Here is a 15040-nt window from a genome sequence, read left to right on the forward strand (position 1 = left end):
AAATCAATAGAGTCCACTTTCCAAGACAATAGCATCCACAACCAAATGTGATATGCTTTAAGGAGAGTTTTACCTCCCCAAGGCTGTGAGACTCAAACATCTCACACCCAGAATGGGTCCTCTTTCACTGGGCTCTAACCACTGCTCTCCTGGTGTGTCTGCCCTAGAGTATGACAGTCATGGACTCTCTCACTTCGTGAAAAACTTGAACCCGCAAGGATATTTAAGCACAAACTGGAATTGACCATGAACAAAATCATAATAACCCTACCCCTAACAAATTCGATAAAGTTTGGCTTGGCATTCTGTACTCGGCAGCTCCCTCCACCTTGGCTGATGGTTTGAAAAGCCGAAGATGCTGAGACAGCATCTGCTTCTAGAGCCTTCTTCCAATCCTCATCAAAGAGGACCTTATCAGGGAAATGGAAGCAAATGTCAAATAGCAAGGGCATGTGTGTGCAAGTGTGAGCATAGGTGTCTGTGTGTGAAAGAGTGTGTGCATGTGTGTATCTCTGTGTGTGTGTGTGTTCGTGCACGTGTGAGGGCACATATCTATGTGTATCTGTGTATGTGTGTGTGTGTGTGTGTGTGCATGTGTTTCTGTGTGAGTTCTGTATGTTTCTGCATGTGTCTGGGTCTCTATGTATGCCTGTGTCTGTGTATGTCTGCATGTATATCTCTCTGTGTGTGTGTGTATGTGTGTGCATGCGTGTAAATATCAGCTGTCCTGAAACTTGCATGAAAATCCAAAGAAGTGGGAAATTTTTCCCCTCAGTTGTGTTGGCTTAAACTTAAAGTCACTCTGTATAGACGACTCCTGTAGATCTCCTAGAGAAGAGTAGCATGGGATGATTTGTTACAAAATCAAATTATTCTCGACCGCCCCACCTGTCCATAGCCATGGTGCTGCAAAGGAGCCCACAAGAGTGGGATTTATGTCACCTTGGAGACCAGAAGTCAGAGTGGCTCTAGAATGGACAGGTCACACCAGACCTAGGGTCTTTCCAATATCAGGCAAATGCTATACCACCGAGCGACACCCCAAGCCTGCAGTTTCTCTGTACACATCTACTCCGTGATCCCCAGTGTGAGGCATGGTTGGTGTTGCATGCATTGAAAAGAACACTGGTCCTCACCCGTGAGCACCTGCTTGGTGCCAGGGCCTTGGCAGCACTCAAGACTCTCCTGTGTTGCCTAAATAATCTGGCCAGAAAGCTGCATTGATTTATGTTTTTTTAGATTTATTCAATGTATATGAATGTTTCCCCGCCAGGTATGTGTACCATGCGCATGGTTAGTATCCTCAGAGGTCAGAAGAGGGTGTCTGATCCTCTGGAACTGGAGTTACAGATAACTGTGAGTGTTGGGAGTTGAACTTGGTTCATCTGCAAGAATAGGGGCTCTTAACCCCTGAGCCATCTCTCTAGGCCTGACAAGCTGCTTCTTAAGGCTAAGAAGGTGTCTGATAGCTTCATTCTCCTTTCCAAGGTGCTTTGCTGAAATGCCAATTCTCCTCATTACACTCGATCTAGGAAGGATTCCAGAGAGAAAAACGGACGTTTGTTATTAAAGTAACACGGGACTGGAGAAAGCACTCTATTGGTAAGGCTTTACCAAGCCTCACTAAGCTGGAGTGCAGCCAACATGGCTGTTCACAAAACCACCCTGCAGAGCATCAGAAGGTATCAGGGCCAGGCTAAGGCTGGACAGGAAGCGTTTGCTCAGAGAGCAATCAAAATGAATAACCCTATACCTGAGGCTCCCTGTGATTTGCTGTCTTACACAAGTGTCCACACCTAGGGAGGCTCTAACAGGACAAGCAGGGAGTTGGGCCGACCCTGGTGTGACCAGTGAGGACTAGCTAACAGCCTGCAGCCCTCTGTTTCCCCCTTATGAGATTACAGATCAGACAGGTGAGGAACTGGGTATGGACCAGAGACCAGTGAAAACTGATACATAAAGGAGGACATTAAAAGAGCTGGTGTCACGGACAAATGTGACAGAGGACATCTTGTTCATATCCCTGAACTGAGTCCTCCAACAGCCCAAGGTGCAGGTGTCATCGTGCACACAGTACAACGCGATGAAAACACACTGAGCTTCGTTGAGATTGGAGAAGGAAGCACAGCTGAGCCCCTGTGTCAACATGCAACACCAACCATGCCTCACACTGGGGACCGGAGGGTGGATGTGTACAGAGAAACTGCAGGCTTGGGGTGTATGTAGCTCAGTGGTATAGCATTTGTCTGCTATTGGAAAGATCCTAGGTTCAACCCCAGCACTGTAATAACAATTAAAATCAATCAATCAATCAATACTTAATCAATAGTTGATTAATAATTAATAAAGTTTTTTCCCCAAGACAGGGTTTCTCTCTATCACTCCGACTGTCCTGAAACTCACTCTATAGACCAGGCTGGCCTAGATAAAACTAAAAGAAGTTCATGGGGTGTCTCCTGTGAGTAGGGGATGGCAGGCAGGAGATGGTTGGTCACACACTTTAACTCAGGGATGAAAGCCTGTTATGGAGTTTGGAGGCAGCAGAGATAGGCGCCTGCCTAGCCCAGGGCTTCTGGGAAGGACAGTGGACAAAGTGGTCTGAGGCTGGCAGAGATCCAAAGTGGGAGGGGACCCGGGGGTGAAATCCAAATTACCCACTTCTCACTTCTCCCCACCCCAAATTCTTCTACTGCCATGGTAGAGTTCTGTTTATAGTTCTGTTGTTTACTCGTTGGCAAGCTCCTCATTTCTGAACTACTTTTTAACATTTATTTAGTGTGTGTGTATGTGCATGTGTGTGTATATGCATGTGTGTATGTGTGCATGTGTACATGTGTGTGTGCATGTGTATGTGTATTCTTGTATATATGTATTTGTGTGTACATGTACATGTGTGCATTCCTATATATTGCGTGCCTGCATGTGTATGTGTATATGTGTATGTATACATTTGTGTATGGGCATGCATGTGTGTGTGTGCGTGTGTATGTATGTGGGGGGCACCTATGTGTACACATGCCTCTGTGTGTGTGCACACAAATATGTGGAAGTCAGAGAGTGATTATGTGAGTTGGTTCTCTTCTCCCACCATGTGTGTCTCAGGGATCTGAGGTCACCAGGCCTGCAACAAGCCCTTCTGCCCACTGAGCCATCTCCCTGGGCCTGTTCTCAGGGCTTTGATGACTCACATGCCACACAGGGTCACTTGGTGTCTTCCTGTCTTCAGGTGGGGACTTCTCTGTGGACTTCCTGGGCTCTGACACTTCAGAAATCGGAGGGGAGGGCCTGCTGGAGGCTGCTGCCTACGAGCCAGGGAGTCGTCCTCCGCTGGTTCTCTGGGTGGAACATCTGCCTGTGTGCATCCTATTGGGACCATGCAATCCAGCTTGGGAAGGAAAAACATTTGCATTTTGTTGTCATCATCAAGAACACGAGAAGTGAATTTTAGATCAGAACTGGGGTGGTAATGACCCATATATTCATATTTGAAAGGTTTGTAATATGTGCCACTTTAAAAAACTATACCTTCTCACCAACAGCTACCGCTTGAGCCTTCATGCTTGCTATAGGAGTCCATCTCTTCTCTATAACCCGTCCTATTGACCCAGTATAGTGTAGGAAAGAGCAGAAGACCAGGAGAAGGACCGTGGGGTGGTTTGGGCTCTGTACTGTTTTTAAGGTGGACTTAATAATTTTCTTTTGGGACAGAGTCCTCAGGTATCCCAGGCTGGCCTCACACTCGCTGTGTAGATTAGGATGACTTTGAACTCTCAATTTTTTTGCCTCTATCTCTCCAACTGCTAAGATTACAGGTATGTGTCACCATGCCCTGTTTACATGAGGCTGGGGTTTAGGCCCAAGCTTTCCTGCATGCTAGGCAAGTACTCTATTAACTCAGCTGTATCTCTACCCCTAGACATCAGGTTTTACTTCACTGCAGCCCAAATGGACCTTTCTTCCTGTCCCTGGCCACCACCACAAAAGATCCTGATCAATTCCAGGAAAATGGAACTGGATCTTGCAGCTGGGAGACAGTTATATACTCCATCCCAGCTCCTCCTGTACCTCCCAAATCTATGTCCAAGCAGGACAAATGCCATTGGTGCTACCCCTGGGCCCACAGGACACTGACCAGGCTTCGAGCTCTGTGCTCAGCATCCATGTCTGTGAAGCGGCCATCTCTCTCCAGCAGTCTTCCCGGGTGGTACCAAACAGAGAAAAGCAAACACAGGGGAAGCTGTCAGGCTCAGCACCCCTTGAGTACACAGAGGCTGCCTGCTGTCACATGTCCTCAGGCTGGACGCCCTTGGCTGGGTCCTCCTGCAGGAGACCTCACTGACAGATCAGCTCTCACGCACGCAGTATGCAGTCATGCAGAACAAGTGGCATGGATTTCAGCGGACATTCTTACCATGTATTTAAAAAGGAAGTTTGTCATAAACACGGGCCTATTAAGGGAGAGCCTGCAGCCTAAGGAGCACACTGTGGTGGAGGGAAGACCCCTAGAATAACAGGCTTATGAGATAGTACCCTCTGAAATGGTTGACTGCATTTTTAATGGACCCTAGTAGCTTCCCTAAGCCTAGTTTCAGCTCTGCACTGAGTGATGAGGGCAGTCTGCCATTATAAAGATGCTCGGTTACAAGCACTCCTCACATACTGTTTATCATGAAGGAAAGGGGAACCTGGCACTCAAGTGTTCCTCACCTATGCTGAGCACAGGCACATGGGATACTGAAAGTCTGTGTGTGTACATGTGTGCATGAGTATGTGTGCATGGATGAGTGTTTGTATATGTGTGTGCAAGGATGTATGTATACATACTTGTATGTATGTACACGTGTGCACCTATATGCATGCATGATAGGGAAATGCTTTACTATCTTTGGCTAGCTCCAGAAACCAGGGGTGTTTGAATAAACCTTGGCTCTGTCCCAGGTTAGCATACCTCAGGAACATCATCCCTCCATTAACAGTCCTCCTGGGAACTCTTATGGGGTTCTCAGACCAGCTCTGTAAGAATAACAGGTTATCAAATTGGGACTGTTTTTCTGTTTGTTTTTATGAGACAAGATCTCACTACATATAGCCCCCAGCTGGCCTAGTACTATGTAGACCAAGCTGGCCTCAAACTCACAGAGCCCATCTAGCTTCTGCCTCTGGAGTACTGGGATTAAAGGCCTCTGTGTTACCCTGCCAGGCCCTGGGGCTATTTTTGAGGTTCTAGGCTCCAGAACCAGTGAATAACCACACTGTGCCACTTGGCTGGGGAGTGAGGGCATAGACAAGGCCTGTGGATGCCTTTCACTGCAGTGTCCCCAGAACACCTGGGGCAAAGAAATGGGCCACCCATGCCCAAGGGGCTCAGCTGAGCTCACAACACAGCTGGGGGTCTCAGGGCTAATCTGGGGGGTCACCAGGGAGCCAAGGCAAGCAGTCTGGGCTGGATTCTGCTGAGCTAGGACAGGACAGGTGACATTTGCCCTTGTACACAGGGAACAACAAACACCTATTTAGAAGCAAACAGTCTTTAATCAGTGGGAACAGCTGTTTGACAAACTGCTCTCCTCGGAGAAGACCCGCCTCTGGGAGGATGCTCGCTAATTAGGACCCTGGGTGGCTCCTTTGAGGAGCTCCAGCTGGAGAATGTAACGCACAGTCAGAGTCCCAGGGTTACTCGCTCTGTGTTCACCAGGGGTGGGTGGAAGAGGGCTGTCACACAAGGCCTCCGAGAAGCTGAAGCCGGCCTCAGAGGGTGGCCATCTCCCATTTCCGGGAGAGTAAGGAAGGAGGGAGGGAGGCACAAATGCAGAGAGTGGCTTACTGGATGCTGGCAGAGACAGCCCTTTGAGTGCTGTAAGCTCTGACTGAAGCAGACTGCAACTTCCTTTTCCCTCACAGGGGGGGGGGGGGGTACCAGAAGTCACTTACATTCTCAGGAATCCCCAATCTTAATGTCTGTCTATGCTCAGTATAAGAAAAAATAAGAAAATATAACCCGTAGTGCCAACTTCAAAAACAAAAAACAAAAAGGAAGAACGTGGACGATTTCTGAGTACACACCCTTTTGTCTTTTTAACCTAAAACTTGAAGCTTTTGTTACTTTACCAAAGTAATAAAAGTAATTTACACTTCCAAGTCATGTAAAGTAAATACTGCAAAGGGCTTGTACGTAGTAGGTCCATGCCCTTGAAGGGGCCTTTTATCTGTTGGGCTGTGAGCATATTAGGATATCAGCCTTCAAGTGGCCCTGTCCTTGGCCTCAGGCCTCTCATGTGTGGGAAATGGGGATCGATCAGCAGATTGGCTTTATGGTCTGGACCTGCTGTGTCCCCATGACTATGCTGATCAGCTTAATCCAGACAAAGAGAATATTTTGATGGCCCTGAAAGAAGTTCTGAGGGAAGTGACAGCAGTGGGCAGGGACAGACCCTGAGTGAGCGCTGCTGGATCTGGGGCTCACACCAAGGGGGCCTTAGAGGTGGACCTGGTAGCACTCCCAGACCAGACAGCAACAGTTGCTATTTCCCTCATTCCTGCTGATTAAAGGACACCAGAGAACAACTTACTCCTTAAATTGCAACAACAAAGGCTTGCCTCATCGGCTCAAGCAAAACAACTTGGCTGCCTGATTCAAATGCTAATAGTGGGGCCAGAATTGGTCCCTAAACAAGGGAAACACTCCCCCAACACCACCCACCGCCCCCCCCCAAACGACCAACTAGCTGCTTCTTTGCCACCAGAATCTGTTAAGCTTCTCCCAGGTGTATGCTCTGTTAAATGTTTCATGGGAAACACCAGAGTGGCAGGAGAACAGATTTTCCAGAAAGCTCTGGGGGTGGGGGTGGGGGTGGGGATGGGGGGTAGTGAGGTGAGGGGGAGGCCTCCATCCACACAGCCTCTGACTGGAAAAGAACTTGGTCTCCTGTAGGACTGACCTCCCATGCAGCAAATACAGGGCATTTGAACAGGTTGGATGACGTTTCTGAATGCTTTGAGGAGGAAGACCACAGCCTCGGTTCATCACAGATTCTGATGGCCTCTCATCTGTGGACTCCAAATGAGGGACTTGGATTCTCAGCTCTCTGGGAGCCAGCTCCCCATCTGTCACGGACACTGGTATACACAGCCTGCAGTGCCCGTCCTAGCTGCTTGTTTTCTTGAGCTCACAGGGCAGGCCAGAGTCAGTAGCCCAAGTTCAACTCCTAGGTGGCAACTCAGGCCAGGTCTGAGACCATACACTGGGGTTCCCTGCATCCTTGGCCAGGTTGGGGAAAGTGAGGGCAGTGCCCACATCTCCGTGTTATTCCAGAAAAGTACATAGAGCTCATGCAGAGGCTGCCTCTGCCTTCAGGACAGCGTGTTTGCCTGTAAATATTTACCTTACCTCTGCCTTGTCTATTACTTACAAACTATGTGCACTTTGACCTCACACACTTTCACCCCACTTAGCAGTCTGGCCTCCAGAGAACTGTGCACAGAGGCCCTGCTGATGCACAGAGACCCTGCTGGAGCACAGACAGGTAAGTTTGCGTCCATCCCAGTAGTAAGTGCTCACTGCCAGAGTGGGTACTCCAGTCAGGCTCACACCAAGGAGCTTCAGTGATCTCCATCCTGGGGAGATGATGAGCCCTGGCCTTGCCTCTCTGCCTTCCCCTTCCCATATTCCTTCACAGCCTTACAGGATGGCAGAGCCTCCATCTTTCACTCTAGCAGGTTCTCCCTCTCCAGTAGATCATCCACTCTTCCTTTTGTAAGAAGGACACTCGAAGGCTGTTTGGTAATGACAATTCCTTAGAGGCTATGTGGAAAACCCAATTAAGGTGACTGTAAGGAGACTTAGAAGCTGATGCTAAGGCCCTGTGTGAGCCTACCTTAGCCAGGCTTGGGGGGTGGGAGGGCAGGGACGTTAGGAAGGAAGCAAAGAAGGAAGAAAGGAGGAAGAGAAGGGAAGGGAAGGGAGAGGGAAATAACCTAAGGATGGTGGTTCATGTTATAATCCTGTGGGATTTCGAGTTTGGGCTATAGAGTGAACCCCCAAAACCCCGGTCTCACAGGGGAGGGGAACTTACCTTCTGGAGAATTCCATGTTAGCAAGGGAGGTGGAATACATCTGATGCAACCGGCTAAGATACATCTTGCTTTGGGAATCCGTCTTTGTCTTACACATAGTCTTGTTCTGTAAGATGCATTTGGCCACCGTGAGCACATCTTTTATGCTCACAACCCACCTAGCAGCTAGCCTTTGAATGTCAAGCAGGGGGACACAGACCCCTTTGTGAGACCCTGGTACAGAATGGCAAGCAAGCTACATGCCACATGCAGTAGCTGCCCCCTGTCCTGCTTTGCATGGTGGGTAGGTGGTAACAAGTACTCTCTAGCTTCAGTTTATAGAGCCTGTGGTATGTGGACATTTCACTCTCCCCTTCCTTCTTAGCCTCACATTCCTGGGGGTGTGATGCCAGTCCTTAAGCTATTCTGCCTTCATTTCAAAGGATAGCACCAAGAGATGGAGCGCCCGGGAGCTCAAGAGACCTGTACCAGCCTGACCCTGGAAAGAACAAACATCACTTTTTTATGATGGCTAAAGGTATTCGCCAGCGCATTGTTTAAGACAGTATTTTAAAAACCTAAACACACTGTTATGAACTACACCACTCTTTAAAAAGTGAGAAAAATATTTATATTTATCTAAATATTTACTCTTCTTTTTCCCATGCTGGCGTATCAACCCCAGGGCTTCAAGCATGCTAAATCGCTACTCAAACACCAGGCTACGTCCCCACACCAGAAACTGCTTAAAAAACAACAAAAGCAAAAATTATACACAATTAAATTACAAACGATAGACTGCTAGATGGGAGGATGGTCTAAAAATAAGAAGATAGACCTGGAAATTATGAGACTGGGAAGCTGAAGAGGAAGGATGGTGGGAGCTGGGGAGCATGGGGGAGCATGGGGAACATGGGGGAGCATGGGGGAGCATGGGGAGCGTAGGGGAGCGTGCTAGCCCCTAAGCCTGAGAAAGATGACAGTATGTGTGTGTGTGTGTATGTATATGTATGTATATGTGTATGTATATGTATATGTATATGTATATATGTTTGTATGTATGTATGTATGTAATAGACATTCCTCAGTGGGACCTCTACCCTTTGCCAGGGTTAAAGTTGTTCTCAAGGCTCAACAGGCGAGAGATCACCCAAAGATGAGGCAGAGCTCCACACATTCACCTCCTCAGGTCCTCGATGCAGCCTCTGGGCAGCTTCACTCTGTCGGCACCTTTTTTTCCATTCCGTGAGCCGAGCAAGGAGACTCTTGGAAGAAAACAAGACAATTCTTCTCACAAATGTCCTCCAATGGGCCCTTTGCATCAAGCTTGGCAGCCATGTGCTGGTCCCTCCACCTCTGTCACCCCATGACAGCCCCACCCTCAATGCAGGACTCCAGGCTGTGTCCACCCTCACTCAGAGAAGTGAGATGGGTAGACCCTACCTCAGACTAGAGTACATCAGTCAGAACATCAGAGAGAAAGTTTGACATAGTGAGAGATGGGAAGAGGAATGGAGAAGGAAAGAGATCACATGGGCTCCACGTGTCACACTAAGGTACACAAACACTAAGATACATAAACACTTCCTGCAGGGGCTGGGAGGGAAAGCAAGAAAAACTTGAAGCAAGAGAACTGAATGAGAATACAAGGCACAAGGTCAACAAGCCATTTAGGACAAACAGATCTTCTGTAGGAACCCAACAAAGCACACAGAACACACTTTTCAATGTTATAAAATGTCGCTGAAGCAATCAAAGATCTAAATATTAAAAACAAAAACAAAAACAAAAACAAAAAAAGAGCCAACAATGTTCATGGATTGGGTCAATTTAGTAAAATAGATCTACAGGTAAGCACAATCCATACCAAGAGTCCAGCCAAGAGCGGAGGAGACATCTCAGTGGGTTAAGCAGCTAGCTGCGCCAGCCTCATGGACCTAGTTCAAATCCTGGAGCAAATCCTATGCAAAGCTTGTATTTGGCGGGGTGCACATGTCAGTAGTGCCCATTTGTAATCCCAGTATGCCTCAGGAAAACAGTGAGTGGAGTCAGGAAGACAGAAGCCATGGGCCACATAGCCTAGAGCACACAGCATAGCAGCAACAAGACAAAGGAGGCCCAGCCTCAAAAAGAACCAACTCCTGTCAGTTGCCCTGTTACCTCCACATGCACTGTGTGGCCTGTGCACAAGTGTACACATACTTGCATGCACAAGTACACACACGCACACACACACACACACACGCACGCACGTACACACACACATGCACTAAATATATAAATAATTTTGAAAAGATTCCAGCTCAATCTTTATAAACATAGACTAGTATACTCTACTCTGTATGAAAAAGTAAAAGCCAGAAAGAGGAGGGAAAAAAAAGCTGAAACAGAATAAAAAGGACAGGTGTCATCCTTCCAACAGGAAGCATTATGAATGAGGGCTGTAGGACATAGGTAGCAGACACACACACACACACACACACACACACATAAATTGTAGGAAGAAACAGACCATTCAGAATGTACCTGTGAGCCGTGCCCACGTGATAACAAGGACACACAGGCACCCTTTCCCACAATGCACCTGTGAGCTGTGCCCATGTGACAACAAGGGCACACCCTTTCCCACCAATTACACTTGAGCAAATGAGCAACTGTGGACAAAAGTGAGCACACACCTCCATGGTTAAAGCAAACAAAATCTCAGCAAACTAGAAACCTGCCCAGATGTCCCTATCCCCACCAGCCTACCCCTCCACACCCCACAGTCAGTCAAGAGCTCCTGCCACCATGCCTCCCCACCATAATGAACTCTATCTCCTTAAGCCATGAGCTGAAATAAACCTCCATTTAGTTGTTTTAGCCAGGTTATTTTACCACACACTGGGGAGTATCAGCAAGGGTGAAGGGAAGCCCCAGGCTAGCAGATCAATCCCTTTAGACTCCCATATTAAGTTCTCACAGCACACACAGCACACCATCCCTTGGCCTTCTCTGACATAGGATGAGACAGAGAATGAGGGCTCGGGCCTCCTGATGCAGCATAACCTGTCAGATACAGGTTTACCTCACAGGTTCCTGAGGTTAGCAGTTCCCAGAAGTAAGTTAGTTTTGTTGTGTGCTTTCTCCCTCCTCTGTCTGCCTTCCTCTCTCTCTCTCTCTCTCCCTCTCCCTCTCTCTCTCTCTCTCTCCCCCTCCCTTTCTTTCCCTCTTCTCCCTCCCTCCTCCCTCCATCTTTCTCTCTCCTACATCCATCTCTCCTCCCTCTACTTCTCCCTCTCCCTCTCCTTTTCTCTCTCCCTCTCTTTCCCCTCCCCTCCTTCTTTCTTCATTCCTCCTTCTCTCCTCCCTTCATCTGTCCCTCACTCTTTCCCTTCTCTCTCATCTCTCCCTTTCTCCCCCTCTCTCTATCCTCCCCATCCCTTCTTCTTCTCTTCCTCCCCTTTCTCCTCTCTCTCTCTCTCCCTCTCCCTCTCTCTCTCTCTCTCTCTCTCTTTCTCTCTCTCCTTCCCCCCCCCCCCATTTCATGGTAAACTATCAAAAAGTGACAAAAGAAAACTAAACTCCTGGAATTCTTTTATAAACAGAAAAATACTACAAACATTGTGGAAAGAAAAGCTATCAACCAGAGATTAAAACTCAGGAATAAGATGAAAAATTGCACGGGTCACAGTTCAGTCCACTTGGTTACCAGCCCTCCTTCTGAATTCAAGGAGGCCAAATACAGAGAAAATACATGGGGAACATACAGGAAGAAAGCAAGCCCAGTGTTATCTTCAAAGGTTAAACTCTGACTCCAGTGTGTTCTCTGCACACGCCTGTACATTCTCAGTACACGGATGTCCCCAGGACCCTTCTCTGGAACCTCCAGTCCAGTGTTCCCATGTGCTCAGCCCAGGGCTCCTGTGACGTGAACAGCCATTCAGAGCTGTATTAAAACACTAAGGACACAGACTTTGGGGACGGAAATGCATCCTTCCTTGTAAAGCTAGCTGGCAGTTGCTCTCAGCATAATACCTGGGACACCCAGTGAAGAGGAAAAGGAAGTGGTCAAAGTCATGCTTTTTTGCAAACTTCAAAGGTCGCCCCTCCCCCCTCTTTACATTTTACTGTCTGGGGAGCTAACTCGTCTGCAGCTGTCCTCAGAGACTGTGTCCCTGTGTCAAACCTGCCTCCTCCTGGGCTCATAAACTACAGCAGGGAGGTGGGTACAGGTGTGGAAGGGGAGGAAAGAAGTGTCCTAGTAAAGTCCCTAACTCCTCTAGGAGCTGCTGAAAGCTGGGGAGGGGGTTGGGGCAGGCCTAAGGAGGCTAGAGAGGTACTATGCGCTGGCCTCAACTCTGCTACACCTGGAATAAGATATAGATCCTGTCCCACCCCACTCCACCCGGCACAGCAGGCCCTGTGTGTGCCCCTCAGTAGAACCCCCTGGCTTGCAAACCTCTGAGTCAAAGGCCACTGAAGGCAGAGCAGCTGCCAGAGATCTCAGATGCTTCACAGGCCAGGTTCTGAGATGTGATGCAAGCAAGCACGGGTGCCAGGTTTACGTTCCTCACCAAGAGAAATGAGCTGAAGGTAGTGGTAACCCCTAATCCTAGCATTTAGGAGGTTAAAAGAAAGAATGTGAGTCCCAAGCCAGTCTGGGCTACATGGTGAGCCGGCATCTCTAGACACACACACAAACACACACACACACAGAAAGACAGACAGACAGACATACAGAGACAGACACAAAGAGATTTTAAAAATCAAATATGTGTGTCTTCCAGATTACAGGCTTATGTTGCTACTCACACAAAACACTTTGCCCTTTTTTCAATGAAGAGAAACTGGTAGCTATGGGCTAACCTCAAGCCTGCTGATAGGAGATGTGGATGGATTCTTGATCATTATAGCTTACTCATTTGTACCAATGTCTTGATCATTATAGCTTACTCATTTGTACCAATGTCTTGAGGGAGAAGAGGGGAAAAGAGAAAATTGATGTATTTATAGCAATATTAAAGGGTTCACATTGATTCTATTGGGCAGATTAAAAACTAAACATGTTTATTTGTATACATTTTTATTTATATTTATCATAATTATTATTATTTAGGGTTTTTTTTTTCAAGACAGGATTTCTCTGTGTGTAGTCCCTACTGTCCTGGAACTCGCTCTGTAGACCAGGTTGGCCTTGAATATTCACAGAGATCTGCCTGCCTCTGTTTTCCAAATGCCATACACTATTACCACCCAGCAATTTTTTTATTCTTTTGAGAATTTCACATTAATACAGTGTATTCACCCCACCCTTTGCTCCCGCCTCTACCTTTCCTCCCCAGCTCCATTGCCTGATAACCTCTTATTCCGGAATTATTATTGTCTCTCTCATACACACACACACACACACACACACACACACATACACACACACACACACACACACACACACACACACAACCTTCCAAGTGTGTTTTGCTCTGCTGGTATGTGCATGTGATAACCATACTTGTGTTATGGGTGCTGGGGAGCAAAGCGCCGTCCCATGCTTTATCCACAGCAAGTGCTGTCTTTATTCCATGAGCCCAGGTCACTGGCTCTGTCATTTCCTCAGACACAGGACATTTTTCTTAATGAAAAAGTCAGTCTGATGAGTATTTCACCAAGGCCCTGATTCTCACACAGGCAGACCAGATGGTCAGAACAAACATATTTTGGATCATCTGAATCTCACCAAACACCTTCACATCCCCAGCCCCTCCAACAACCTCTAGCCTCCCCAGCCTCACTCTGAGGACCAGGCTGGCCTCAAACCATGATCCACTTGCCTCTGCCTCCTGAAAGCTGGAACTAACAGTGTGCACCACCACACCCAGAAGATCATCTGAATTTATAAGGTCCATGTTTTCTAACTGCAGGGAATCACCAGGCCAGTTTCCCTTGGGGATAAGGCACGTTTCAGCTAAAACTGTGAACAGTCCCATTTGACACTGAAACTGTGGCTACAACGTATTCATCGCATCTGCACAGATGAAGCAACACTACATCATTATCTACCAGGAGCAGGGTGTGAAGCCACCCGTTACTGCTGAGACGTCTGCACTCCAGCTTTCTATTACTTGGGGGACAATCAGCCTTTGGAACTTCGTGCCTTTTATGTTAGAATGGAGAGTCCCACATTTTTGATAAATTTAGGGTAAAGTTATCAGCCTCTATTCACCTCAGAAGCAGAGACACTAAAAAGGAAAGAAAATCAAACAAGGAACTTATTTGAGGCTCTGCCTGGTTTTATTGACCATCTAGTCACCAAATACAAACATAACAAAAACCGTTTCCTGAGATCAGATGGAACATGATCGTGGTGTCTGAGAGCAGACTACCAGAAGTCCCTAAAAGCCATAGTCCCATTTGGCTTCTGTCTTTTCAGGTCATTAGTGCCATTTGTACTATGAAGGACTATGGCACATCTCAGAGCCCTTGGATCCAACAGGGACTATCGTGGAGTTGCACAGTGTGACAGACCTGCAGGGTCTGAGTCCCGGCATTTTGTCCGCCACAATTAGGTGACTGCCTATAAAAGCCCGGACAGCAGCTGTGAGGGAGGGAGAACCAACAGCTGGCTCCAAATCTGGTTAAAGCCGCCAGCAGATCTTAAAGCAACCACTGCCTTATCTTCTCAATGCCTATTCCTGTCTCTTGGCACAGAACTTACAGAACAAATCTTGACAGCCCCATAGGTTCTGTTGAGTTTCCAGGTTTGGAAACAAGACATGCTTCCAAATAGACTGTTCATTCATGATATTGCCAGATGGGGGCTTGAGGGCACAAGAGGCTGCTAGATGACTTTTGTTTCTATGAATTTGGGGGGAAAATATTCAAACACATGAGTGGAACTCTCTTTTTCTTTAAATGGTCCTAAGGATTGACCCCCCCCACCCCAGGGCCCCACACATTCTCAGTGAGTGTTCAGTTGCATCCATGGAGACCTAAGTCTACTCACTTCTTC

General features: G+C 47.5%; 1 protein-coding gene across 1 annotated transcript in view; it reads right to left on the reverse strand.

Annotated features, from left to right (window-relative positions):
* LOC116078801 overlaps nucleotides 1–15040 on the reverse strand; it is a 54733-nt gene that overhangs the window by 1330 nt on the left and 38363 nt on the right. The window contains exons 6-9 of the mRNA XM_031354117.1: nucleotides 9234–9317; nucleotides 8073–8179; nucleotides 4133–4193; nucleotides 3189–3385 (exon numbers count right to left, since the gene is read on the reverse strand). Coding sequence (XP_031209977.1) covers nucleotides 3189–3385; nucleotides 4133–4193; nucleotides 8073–8179; nucleotides 9234–9317 — 449 coding nt within the window. The remainder of the gene's footprint in view (nucleotides 1–3188; nucleotides 3386–4132; nucleotides 4194–8072; nucleotides 8180–9233; nucleotides 9318–15040) is intronic.

The sequence above is a fragment of the Mastomys coucha genome, unplaced genomic scaffold (genome assembly GCF_008632895.1).
Source record: "Mastomys coucha isolate ucsf_1 unplaced genomic scaffold, UCSF_Mcou_1 pScaffold5, whole genome shotgun sequence".
Classification (NCBI taxonomy): Eukaryota; Metazoa; Chordata; class Mammalia; order Rodentia; family Muridae; genus Mastomys; species Mastomys coucha.